Source organism: Asparagus officinalis, chromosome 4 (genome assembly GCF_001876935.1).
Source record: "Asparagus officinalis chromosome 4, Aspof.V1, whole genome shotgun sequence".
NCBI lineage: Eukaryota > Viridiplantae > Streptophyta > Magnoliopsida > Asparagales > Asparagaceae > Asparagus > Asparagus officinalis.
Genome location: NC_033797.1, coordinates 28564744 through 28578770, shown reverse-complemented (window position 1 = coordinate 28578770; position 14027 = coordinate 28564744). Strand labels below are relative to the sequence as shown.

The following is a 14027-nucleotide window of genomic DNA, read 5'->3' as shown; positions in this document are numbered from 1 at the left end:
AAAAATTCAGCCAAGTATATTTGAATTTTACATAACCATATAATATGGGGGTTTTCTCATATCAATCTCTTAAATCTATCGTATTTGGAAATTAGTCCAACCAATCATTGAAATTGCTATTAGATCCCCAATTCTTAGCAATATATATAATACTATATGATAATACATTACTGTAACATGTTATTATTACCTATATATATAATCATAATATATTATATAAATAAAATATTATAATACTTATGTAATAAGTATTGCAAACATTACAAATATAAATATTATATAAATAATATTATAATATATTATAAAAATAAAATATTATAATATTTTTATTATAAGTATCACAAATATAATACTTTTTAGGGTACTTCCTGTTATTTCCTTGTGCAAACGGTGCAATGCATGAAACTTTGTATTATAATATTACTGTATCCATAATCTTTACAAATTCTCGTATGAAGAATCAATGTATACAAGTAAAGAACTCTAGGAAATAACCAAACAATCAAACTCTACGAAACCATATTGGAATTAGATTAGATTAAGTATAGAAGTTATCAAATTTTAAGAGGATAAAAGAGGCGATCAAAAGTTTGACATTCCAATTTTCTTTTATAAGTAGTATATAGATAATGTAGGATGTCGCACGTTAGAAAAGCTATGATGTTGGTGTTATTTAAAATTTTCAATGTTTTAATGAGTCCATGCAGATGACCTTATACGTTTCATTAAGATCTTATTAATTCAACAAATGAACACCTATGATGCACAACATTTTATTAAAAGAAATAATAATTGTACTTGTAGAAATAATTTGGTATTTCTTTACTTATAAGAAATTTAGTGATTTTTTTGCTACAAAATTATTTCCTTAGTCAACTATCTACGTTCTAGCGAGGTGACAAAAGGAAAATACGTTACTGTTTAGTAAAAAAATTACCAATTGAACGATTATACTAAACGAACCGTCGAACCTGTATTGATCTATTGATTGATTGTTATTGGATTGTGTGATTGAAAATTGTTTGGCATCAAGCAGATTTTTACCCATTGAACGATTATACTAAACGAACCGTCGAACCTGTATTATACAAATTTAGGTAGTTTACACAAGTCAATTCGATTATAGTTGAAAGTAAAACAAGCTACAGGTTTTGGAGGAAGAGGATGAAGGAGTTACTCTCTCCACGAATACGTTACTATATGTTAGATTATAAAAATATTAGGAATCCGGGGGAAAAATTAGACGGATAAATTACTATTTATCTCCCTTCCTCATGAATTGAGGATGACCAATATTAAAGAAATAAGATGATGGGTGATAAGTGCTACTGAACGTATATATGTAAAGAGGTATCTGTAATTTACCCCAGCAGTAATAAGGACAAATTTTGAAAATCGACCCATTTACAAAAATAATTGCAAAATTCGATCTTTTTTCAACATATTTGTCAAAATTAACCCAGTTTCAGCCAGATGGCTGAAACCGGGTTGATTTTGACCAAAAAATGTCTGAAACTTCACGGGACTTCATGTCCTATGAAGTTTAGCAGCCAGGTAATTAACCTGTGTAAGTTCACCGGACTTGAAGTCCCGTGAACTTGTAAGGAGTGTTTTAGCTTCACCGTGAAGTTTCTGCTGAATTTCCAGTTTTAAACAAATTTTAAACAAAAGCGACCCATTTCTCCGTGAAGTTTTAAACAAATTTCATGGGACTTGAAGTCCCGTGAAAGAGTTGGCACCATTAATCAAATTTTATTAGAGGGTCTTAAACTTCACGGGATGTCCCGTGAAGTTTCGTAAGTTTTTTGGTCAAAATCGATCTAGTTTCAGCCAGATGGCTGAAACTGGATTGATTTTGATAAATATGTTGAAAAGACGTCGATTTTTACAATTATTTTTGTAAATAAGTTGATTTTCAAAATTTATCCCAGTAACAATAATAAGAACTAAATTATTATGTTAGCATATTTAGTGATATTTCTTTACCAATAAGATATATTTATTGGTTCCGGTGATAATAATGCGCGACTCAAACCCAACCCGTTAAGTCCCTTATAGATATTGGTTATTTCTTACAAAGATCCGACCTAAACCCGCCCATTAAGACCTCTATTGATAACCCTGGGGATAATCAATCTCAGACTTTAGCGAGAGCAAAAATCGAAAGGAGGCCATGGATCGATATTGGGGATCAAAGTCGGGGAGCGGCGGCGGCACCTCCGCCCAAAACAAGGCCATCGACTGTTGTGAGCGTCTCCGACGACTCGCCCTAGAAACCATCGATCTCGCCAAAGACCCCTATTTCATGTGAAACCACCTCGGGAGGTACAAAAACCCTAACCCTAACCCTAACCCTAGAATTAGACTAACTTGGTGCTTGATTTTTTTAGTTATGAGTGTAAGCTTTGATTGACGTTGCACAATAATGAGGGGAACTACCTGGCGCATATTCAGGGGAAGAGGCATCAGACGAACCTCGCGAAGCGGGCGGCGAGGGAGGCGATAATTTTCTTCACTTGTACATATCATACACTCAAACTTAGCTGCTCTCAGAGATGTAGTATGTAATTCCCATTTTATTGTTTATATTTTTTGGGTGATAAACAGTTCAAACTAACATTTCGCTAAAAAGCCGTTTTCAATTGTCAATCATGTGATCATTCTTTTTTCATCATCATAACATTTCGCTAAAAAGCCGTTTTCAATTGTCAATCATGTGATCATTCTTTTTTCATCATCAATCAGTCAGATACGAGGTGATTTTCTTTCTTGTCCTTGTCAATCATGTGATCATTCTTTTTTCATCATCAATCAGTCAGATACGAGGTGATTTTCTTTCTTGTCCGAGAAGATAAATCTTGCTTGATGCTCAGAAACAACCGAGTAACTGAATTTTTTTTCCTTTACTACACAGTCTTGTGTTTCCATGGAGCAGAGAGAACTCTTGGAGGAGTTAGCTGAGTCTGTGTCTGCTACCAACACCTGAACCATTATTTCATTTTCAATCATCCATGCTTATATCGTACTTCAGGATCCCAACCCCCAAGAACCAAAAAAGATCGAGATTCTCACCATGCAAGATCAGACAAGAGCTAGTAGGAATGATTCAACGAAAATGCGCAAATTCTTGCTACTAAGCGATCGTTTGATGGCCATGTCTCTCGTGAATGTATTATAACATTTGTGTACACGCGGGGCCTATATGAATTGGTTACTCAATACATATTGAGGGGTGATGCAAATTGGTACCAAAAAATTCCCAAAGGTTCTTTCGTATAAATGTACAATTTAATATATAATCTTTCTTCAAGTCCGACTTAAACTTACCTACAGAATTGGGAGTTGTCTTAATCTATTGATCGATTGTTACTGGATCGTGTGATTGAAAATTGTTTGGCATCAAGTAGATTTTTACCCATTGAACAATTATACTAAATGAACTGTAGAACCTATATTATACAAATTTAGGTAGTGTTATGGTAATTTACCATCTAAAGATGAAGATACCAAAAGATTGTCTGCATGGGCTAAAAAACCATGGTCCAAACCAGCTTAGAGGCTCAAATGCCCAGCCAAGGGCAAGTCTACCGACCAGTCAAGCAGACAAGTCATTTTTGACCAAGGGTCATCATTACCGACTCGAAGTGCGGGACCAGTCGGTCCCTCGTAATCAAGATGACTCCTCAAGCAGACGTCTCGATTATGCACTCGACCCGAGTCTCACTCGGCTACCGAGTTGGGAAATCACAAAGACAACTCACAAACCGACTCGCCTCTACTAAGGGGATAAGATCCAGCTAAGCTCACCTCAGATGTTAATCAGCGTAACAGCACTGATCAGTCCCATTAAGATCTCTGCTCTGACAAATCCCCTGCACAAGCCGCTTATTCTACTCCCAAGTCACTTCTCTGGGATCGTTATGATGCTTTTCTGGGCTCGAATGACTTCCCCTCCAATCACCAACCGCCATCTGGAGAGGGAAGGACGACCGAGCCTCATCTGTCAAATCTAGGATACCGAGAGGACATCTCTCTCCTATATTCGAATGACTTCCCTTCCAACCACCAGCTGACACTTGGAAGGAGAGAGATGACTCAGCTTCCAACTCACCCCTCAACCGCCTCCTGTGCATAGTTAAAGCCGAAGGGTCAAACTCCCAAAAGCGATGGGATATAAAAGGAGGGAAATAAGGTAAGGAGGGGGAGAGGATTCTTTTCTGCTACTTCTTGAAAAAAGCTCTGAATCTTCTTTTTACATAAAGAGAAAATTTAATAACTCCATAGGAGGAACCCCCTGCAAGGACCTCAAAGGCCCAGGGACCTCTCAAAAAACCCTCCTTAAGCTCATCGGATGACTTGACCATCGGAGGTACCACGGGGGAAATTAGCCCCGTACTCCTACGATTCTTACATGTGCAGGCTATCAGTCCACCCCGCGCTCTCAGAATCGGGCGTAGAGTCGGAGGAGGAGTCGGCCCCGTCTCTTATCCCCCCAACCTTCATCATCAATGGAAGACCCTCTTCGACTGTGTGTTCATGGACATCAGCAGGTAGTTTTATCAAGTCAATCGATTATAGTTTAAAGTTCAACAAGCTACAGGTTTTGGAGGAAGAGGATGAAGAAGTTACTCTCTCCACGAATACGTTAATGTATGTTAGATTATAAAAATATTAGGGATCCGGGGGGAAAATTAGATGGATAAATTACTATTTATCTCACTTCCTCATGAATTGAGGACGACCAATATTAAAGAAATAAGATGATTGGTTATAAGTACTACTGAACGTATATATGTAAAGAGGTATCCATAATTTACCCCAATAGTAGTAGTAATAAGGAAAAATTTTGAAAATCGACCCATTTACAAAAATAATTGCAAAAATCGATCTCTTTTCAACATATTTGTCAAAATTGACCTAGTTTCAGCCAGATGGCTAAAACTGGTTGATTTTGACCAAAAAATGTCTGAAACTTCACGGGACTTCATGTCCCATGAAGTTTAGCAGCCAGGTAATTAACCTATGTAAGTTCACCGGACTTAAAGTCCCGTGAAGTCCCGTGAACTTGTAAGGAGTGTTTTAGCTTCACCGTGAAGTTTCTGCTGAATTTCCAGTTTTAAACAAATTTTAAACAAAATCGACCCATTTCTTCGTGAAGTTTTAAACAAATTTCACGGGACTTGAATTCCCGTGAAAGAGTTGGCACCATTAATCAAATTTCATTAGAGGGTCTAAAACTTCACGGGATGTCCCGTGAAGTTTCGAAAGTTTTTTGGTCAAAATCGATCCAGTTTCAGCCAGATGGCTGAAACTGAATCGATTTTGGTCAAAATCGATCCAGTTTCAGCCAGATGGCTGAAACTGAATCGATTTTGACAAATACGTTGAAAAGATATCGATTTTTGCAATTATTTTTATAAATAGGTTGATTTTCAAAATTTATCCCAGTAACAATAATAAGAACTAAATTATTATATTAGCATGTTTAGTGACATCTCTTTACTAATAAGATATATTTATTGGTTCTGATGATAATAATGCGCGACTCAAACCTAACCCGTTAACTCTGCTATAGGTATTGGTTATTTCTTACAAAGATTTGACCCAAACCCGACCCGTTAAGACCTCTATTGATAACCCCCGGGGATAATCAATCTCAGACTTTAGCGAGCGCGAAAATCGAAAGGAGGCCATGGATCGAGATTGCGGACTAAAGCCAGGGAGCGACGGCGGCACCTCCGCCCAAAATGAGGCCATCGACCTCCGCGAGCATCTCCGGCGACTCGCCCTAGAAACCATCGATCTCACCAGAGACCCCTATTTCATGCTAAACCACCTCGGGAGGTACCAAAACCCTAACCCTAACCCTAACCCTAGAATTAGACTAACTTGGTGCTTGATTTTTGTAGTTATGAGTGTAAGCTTTACTTGACGCTGCCCAATAATGAGGGGAACTACCTGGCGCATACTCAGGGGAAGAGGCATCAGACGAACCTCGCGAAGCGGTCGGCGGGGGAGGCGATAATTTTCTTCACTTGTACATATCATACACTCAAATTTAGCTGCTCTCAGAGATGTAGTATGTAATTCCCATTTTACTGTTTATATTTTTTTCGGGTGATAAACAATTCAAACTAACATTTCGCTAAAAAGCCGTTTTCAATTGTCAATCATGTGATCATTCTTTTTTCATCATCAATCAGTTAGATACGAGGTGATTTTCTTTCTTGTCCGAGAAGATAAATCTTGCTTGATGCTCAGAAACAACTGAGTAACTGAATTTTTTTCTCCTTTACTACACAGTCTTGTGTTTCCATGGAGCAGAGAGAACTCTTGGAGGAGTTAGCTGAGTCTGTGTCTGCTACCAACACCTGATCCATTATTTCATTTTCAATCATCCATGCTTATATCATACTTTAGGATCCCAACCTCCAAGAACCAAAAAAGATCGAGATTCTCGCCATGCAAGATCAGAAATCAAGAGCTGGTAGGAATGGTTCGACAAAAAGGCGCAAATTCTTGCTACTAAGCGATCGTTTGATGGTCGTTTCTCTCGTCAATGTATTATAACATTTGTGTACGCACGAGGCCTTTATGAATTGGTTACTCAATACATATTGAGGGGTGATGCAAATTGGTACCGAAAATTTCCCAATGGTTCTTTCATATAAATGTACAATTTAATATATAATCTTTCTTCAAGTCCGACTTAAACTTACCTACAGAATTGGAAGTTGTCTTAATCTATTGATCGATTGTTACTGGATTGTGTGATTGAAAATTGTTTGGCATCAAGCAGATTTTTACCCATTGAACGATTATACTAAACGAACCATCGAACCTGTATTATACAAATTTAGGTAGTTTACTCAAGTCAATCGATTATAGTTGAAAGTAAAACAAGCTACATGTTTTGGATGAAGAGGATGAAGGAGTTACTCTCTCCACGAATACGTTATTGTATGTTAGATTATAAAAATATTAGGGATCCAGGGGGAATTAGACGGATAAATTGCTATTTATCTCCCTTCCTCGTGAATTGAGGACGACCAATATTAAAGAAATAAGATGATGGGTGATAAGTGCTACTGAATGTATATATGCAAAGAGGTATCTGTAATTTACCCCAATAGTAGTAGTAATAAGGACAAATTTTAAAAATCGACCCATTTACAAAAATAATTGCAAAAATCAATCTCTTTTCAACATATTTGTCAAAATTGACCTAGTTTCAGTCAGATGGCTGAAACTGTGTTGATTTTGACCAAAAAATGTCTAAAACTTCACGGGACTTCATTGAAGCTTAGCAGTCAGGTAATTAACCTGTGTAAGTTCACCGGACTTGAAGTCTCGTGAACTTGTAAGGAGTGTTTTAGCTTCACCGTGAAGTTTCTGCTGAATTTCCAGTTTTAAACAAATTTTAAGCAAAATCGACCCATTTCTCCGTGAAGTTTTAAACAAATTTCACGGGACTTGAAGTCCCGTGAAAGAGTTGGCACCGTTAATCAAATTTCATTAGAGGGTCTTAAACTTTACGGGAAGTCCCGTGAAGTTTCGTATGTTTTTTGGTCAAAATCGATCCAGTTTCAGCCACTGAAACTGGGTCGATTTTGACAAATATGTTGAAAAGATGTCGATATTTGCAATTATTTTTGTAAATAGGTCGATTTTTAAAATTTATCCCAGTTACAATAATAAGAACTAAATTATTATATTAGCATATTTAGTGACATCTCTTTACCAATAAGATATATTTATTGGTTCCGGTGATAATAATGCGCGACTCAAACCCAACCCGTTAAGTTCCCTACAGATATTGGTTATTTCTTACAAAGATCTGACCCAAACCCGACCCTTTAAGACCTCTATTAATAACACCCGGGGATAATCAATCTCAGATTTTAGCCAGCGCGAAAATCGAAAGGAGGCATGGATCGAGATTGGGGATCAAAGCCGGGGAGCGGCCCTATTTCATGCGAAACCACCTCGGGAGGTACCAAAACCCTAACCCTAACCCTAACCCTAACCCTAGAATTAGACTAACTTGGTGCTTGATTTTTGTAGTTATGAGTGTAAGCTTTGCTTGACGCTGCACAATAATGAGGGGAACTACCTGGCGCATACTCAGGGGAAGAGGCATCAGACGAACCTCGCGAAGCGGGCGGCGAGGGAGGCGAAGGATGCGCCGGCGCAGCCGCAGCCGCATAAGCGGAAGGTTACGCTTAAAAAGAGCGGTGAGATTTGGATAATTTGAATTTTTTTTAAATTTTAGTTAGCATGATTGACTAGTGATTTAGTTTATGAATGAGTGATGTTGATATAATTTTTCTGTTATATTTCATTGGATAAAAATTAATCTTGGCAAGAAGGGTTGGTGTCAACTTAAAGAATTTTCAAGTATTTTGACTGTTGTAAAAATATAAACCAGGACTATACTCTTGGGCTTGTTTTGGTTGTTTGTGCTGAAAACCATAGAGATATGCAATTAGCTTGGTACCTTCACTTTATTAGATAAGAGGAAAAAGTGCTCAATATCGTATTATAAATGGTGCAATTACCTTAGCAGTTAATGTTATATATCTACTAGTTTTCTTTCGAGAAGTAACTTTGCAGTGTATGTGCAATTAGCTTGGTACCTTCACTTTATTAGATGAGAAGAGAAAGTGCTCACTATCGTAATGTCGAAAAGTTGGTATTCCATTGAATTTGACATGACAGAAACAAGCTCTTCTAATCCTACTAGACAAAGAAGTACAGGTAGGCCTGTGACATTATTCTTCTTTAAATTGAAACAGACCTTTTATACGACCCACGATTAAGGGGAAAAAGTCAACGCTACCAGGATGAAATTAACAAATTATATCTGGTTGAAGTCTAATAGTGTACATAGTATGGGATAATGTGAGTATGTTGTGGGAAGGAACCTTGTATAGCTCCCCTCCCACTCTTTGACACAAAAATTATGTGATATACGTGTTATGTATGATGGTGAATAATCATGTCAGGATATTAATGGGTGGTATGAAGATGAATTTGACCATATATGCCTGAAGAATAGTACATGTTCTGTGCTTTTGGGTTGACACTTGACAACATGATGCTAGAAGCCTGGAATTTTGTACTATTAAAGTTGAGCAAGGAATAGCCTTCAGTATAAAATTTTGAAGACCAGGTCAGGTATATTGGGCCTACATTTCTTAGAAACTCATGAAATTGAAACTATCTGAAGTCCCCCCGACTAGAAAATAGTTTAGATGAAGAGCTGAAGTGTGAACGCTGCTAGAAGCATATTTCTTCTCGGTCTTTATACAAGCCAACCACTTGAATGTAGTTGCATTTCGAGAATTAAGATTTCAGTTATTTTATTTTTTGCATGTCTTTCTCCAATGCCCTATAAAATAAAACCAGTTTAATAGTCCATGTAAATATTATCTATCAACAACATGTTTTGCATCAAATCACATGACATGGTTTTCTAATGTATACAAATTAAAAATCAATTTAATCTCAAATTGTATGGAAATAACGAATAGAACCCTCCTTTACTAGTATCTCGGAAATGTTTTATCTTTATAATAAATGCATATTTATTTCTTAGATTCCACATCTGAATGCTGATGATACCCTAGACATAATAAATATGAGGGGTTTTGATGCCCGTTAACTATTTCTCAAGTATACACACAATCAAGGTTTTAAATGTCGGCCGACATGTCCGACATGTTGGCCGACATATCGGTTTAAGAGCTTGACCGACACGACATGGACGTTTTTAACTCGTATGTCGGTTTTCAGAGCCAAATCGAAAATATCAGGGTCATATCGGGCATATCGACCTATTTTTAGCTTTGAAAAATCGGCCGATATGGTACTTTTTTTTACGATCTGTTTTTTGTTATCGGGTTTGAGTTTAGTGATAAATATCCAAACCCGTTTGATCCGTTCTCATGTTTAAGGGTTTCTTATGAACCCGGTAGAAAGAATTCATGAACCCAAATCCATATATTATTTACTTTTTTATATGTTTAGTCTATAGAATGTATAAAGTCTGCTTATATTGAATATATGAATGCTTAGATTACATTTAGGACATGATATTATACATATGCGCACTACCCGATATGACAATCCGATATTTAGTCAATGTCCCCCGATATATCCCTGATTTCCACTATCCGACATGGATTTCAGCCATCCGACATGAACCCGACATCCGACATTTAAAACCTTGCACACAATGCTTGGGGAGCATGCTCCCGGAATGCTAATGGATTTCAGGTAGATGCATATGCATGTGATTATTATTTGTCATTCTTTCTCAAACTTCCAAGCAATTAAGTAAGAAGAGTAGTTGTTTATGCACATTATGTTTTTTCCTTGTGGTTCTAAATTATTTCCTGTTGTTATGCAGTCAAGATTGGCAGGCCTGGATACAGAGTGACAAAGCAGTATGATCCAGATACAAAGCAGCGCTCTCTTCTGTTTCAGGTTCTTGCTTACTGTTACTCGGATATATTTATTTAGTTGTCTTATCAATTCTTTTTCATTGTTGTACTACATTTTCTGGCAACCGACCTGTTTAAGAAGAGGGGTAGGATGGTAGTTGGAGGGAGGAATAGGAGTTTCACCTAAATGGCTCAAGAGTTAAGGACATGTATTAATCGATCTAAAGAGATACTCTTAGGGAAGAGAAGGATTCAGCTACGTACTTTATTCTTGTCATATGGTTCTGAAATAGTTTTCGTGGTGAAGGATCAATGAAATGATCAGATGAGCAGTTCAAGGGGACATTTTATTATTTAGTCTGTTCAATTAAATGATCAGACTATCAAAAGAACCTACGATGTTATGCTTGAAATTTAGCTTTGCTAGTTTCCCGCTTGTTATTGTTTTAGCCAGGGGAAATATTCATGAGCTTGAGGGCTTTGATTTTGGAATGCTTTATAAAAGGTATATAGTAGGGAATTTGTTCTTCATTTACTAGAGGGATGCAAGTCTCCTTGCCTTCAGTGATTGGCTCATTCTTGAGAGCTATAATTTGTGTTTTCTTCTATTGCCGTCATTATTATACTATTATGGAATTTGAGTATAAGCTGACAGCGATTATTAAAATGAGTTGCCAAAAGATAGGAGCTCCCTCAGTCCCTCTTATGTGATTCACATAGCAGGACAGGCTTCATCACTATGAGGAATTTGCTGGAAGCATCACCTAAACTTGTGACCAGCCTTACTGCAGCTAATGCTTTTACAATTTTCATCTACATAACTGAAAAGAAAGAAAGAAAGAAAGAAATATTGAACCAACTGACATTGCAAGTATTTACTATTATTTTCTATTTGTTTTAAATTCTTTTGAATACATTTTTGCTTTCATTGGTTGCAGCCCTAAATATCCTTAAATTAGTGTGCTAATTTCACTTATTTTCATTCCAGATTGAATATCCTGAAATTGAAGACAACACTAAGCCCAGGCATCGATTCATGTCATCTTATGAGCAGGTAAATCATGCATATACTTTCATGTTGAGTTCTTTTTTGTATATATTTGCAGCGTGCTTGGTTTGACACTTACCGATTTTATTTCTTGCAGAGGGTTCAACCCTTCGATAAGAGGTACCAATACCTGCTATTTGCTGCTGACCCCTATGAGATTATTGCTTTCAAGGTCTGTCATCTATAGCCAATTTAACCCTATTCTCATACCTAAGTTAAAAAAAAAAATCATTTTCTAGGTTTTCTTTAAAAAAATCATTTTCTCTTGCATGTTTCAGGTCCCTAGCACTGAGATTGACAAATCCACACCAAAGTTCTTCTCTCATTGGGATCCTGACCTCAAAATGTTCACGGTTTGTTCACCTTCAATCAAAACCTTTCTCGTAGGCTTACTTTTACGGGGTAAATTGCAGATAAACCTCTCATCTATACCTTCAGTAGCGCCTATCACTCCTCAGCAATTTTATTAGCACTTATCACCCTATATTGGTATCTCTTCCTCGTGAATTGAGAGATGATAAGTGCTACAAAATTTATAGATAAGGGGGTTATTTACAATTTATTTTATTTTAAGGGCAACTCTTTAACATGTAACGTATTATTATCATTGTGAACAGCTCCAACTCTATTTCAAAACGAAGCCACCGGAATCAGTCAAACCTCAGGGCACCGGTGCACCTCCACCACCTCCACCACTACATATTTTTATAATTTGAGTTCGAACATCTTGTCTAATTTTTTTATTCGAATTCAAATATAGATATTTATTATACATTCTGGGGCCCGCCCTCCGCCCCCACCACCTGTAGCTAGTGGTCAATAGACTGCAAGTGACATGGAAAGTGAAACTTTGTGTTTGTTTCAGATGAAGATGGCCCTTCAATGTTGGCCTTTTTGGCCCCTTTGCGAGCACGTCTTAAGTCTGAAAGTTACATGCCACATCACATGGCAGGTTCAATGCTAGTATTCTGATTCAAGGGACATCAGTTCGGTTGTTATATTTTTATTTTTTGTTCTTGCAAAAGCTCAAGCACCGTCTGCTTTGTTCTGCCTTGTTTTGTAATGTGATGTGATCTATCCATAAAAGATGTTGTTTAGACGTATGTTTTTGGCCTGCACTTTTGGGGAAGACGGTTGTTTGTATGCTCTTGAAATGTATTTATACTTGATCCAAATATTCTAAGTTATGGGGGTTCTCTGATGATTGTCCTGAGTGATGGGGGTTCGCTTTCTGAAATTTAGTGTAATAAATATTTGCCTATGGCTATGTTTGGATTGTGTATTTGTTTTGTCCCGGTATTAATATAATTTACTATATAATCCCAGGATACAATAATCCAGCATGTTATAGCGAGCTATGCTTTTAATAATAAGTTTTGCTCATTTTGTTATTAAATCTTTAATTCTCGTGTTATGTTTGGAAATTTATCACTACGAGATCGTGTAGGATTAGGATGTGCAATAAATGTCTCTATGCTGGCTAGCCATGACTTCAGCCAAACCAGTGAAATTTGACAGGGATTCAGGTCATTTTGGACTTTGCCCAAAGCAAAACCACCAAATTACACGATCAAAACACAATACACAATGTCTTATCCATAATCAGTTCCATAAATTTTGGATTACAAGGTGACTTTGAATATTTCTCAAGTCACGACAATTTTTATTTGCCTCATAAGATTTAGTGATAGCTAGCTACCTGTATTTATTTTATGCAAGAGAAGTGGAAGTTTATCCAATGGTGCGAGTTTGAATCACATATTTTCACGAGCTTTTTAATTTTATATAACTTTCTAAGTTCATAAAGTTATTCCTCAACGAGCTTGGGGAGCTCTTTTCCTTTACAGATCCCATTCTTGTTCATTTGAGTGAATAAACCGAAAACGAATTCGAGTATTTATATATTTGTATCTGCATTTGTATATGTTTAAAATCTTTGGGTTCGAATCTGAATTCAAATATTTTTCTCTACATATTTTTATAATTTGAGTTCGAACATCTTGTCTAATTTTTTTATTCGAATTCAAATATCGATATTTATTATATATTCAAGAATATTTATCAAATATTAATATATATTTATTTGACTAATAATTATAATTTATAAATAGTAAACTATTTAATTAAAATTTTAATTGGTCAAAGAAATAATCTCATTTTTATAAAGATCCTAATTTGTTAGATGACATTTAAATTGTGATTAGACATTATTCATTTATAATAATGACAATATTTATTAGTGGTTTAAAATTAACATATTACCGGTGTATATTATGCAAATGCGAAAATTTTCAGCCGGATATTCTAATATGACGCTTAAATACCTTATTAATGTACCATTAAACAACTGAGGGTATATTAATGCCATGAAAATCAAGTGGGGGTATGTAAGTGCAAAGTTAGCGACAACTATAAGGCATTTAAGTGTTATTTAGCCTTTAAGAAACAAAAGAAAATTAAAATAGAAAGCTCCTAAAGGAGAGACAAATTTGTGCATTGTTCATCTCTATTTCTCTCTCATAAAAGTTTAACCA

The 14027-nt window shown here is 36.3% G+C and overlaps 1 protein-coding gene across 1 annotated transcript; it reads left to right on the top strand.

Moving 5' to 3' along the window:
* LOC109838409 (splicing factor 3A subunit 2) lies at positions 7971-12209 on the top strand. Its single transcript, XM_020406859.1, has 7 exons — positions 7971-7993; positions 8065-8234; positions 10412-10488; positions 11434-11499; positions 11591-11665; positions 11772-11846; positions 12111-12209. The coding sequence occupies exons 1-7, from the start codon at positions 7974-7976 to the stop codon at positions 12207-12209; spliced, it is 582 nt and encodes a 193-aa protein (XP_020262448.1). The 5' UTR covers positions 7971-7973.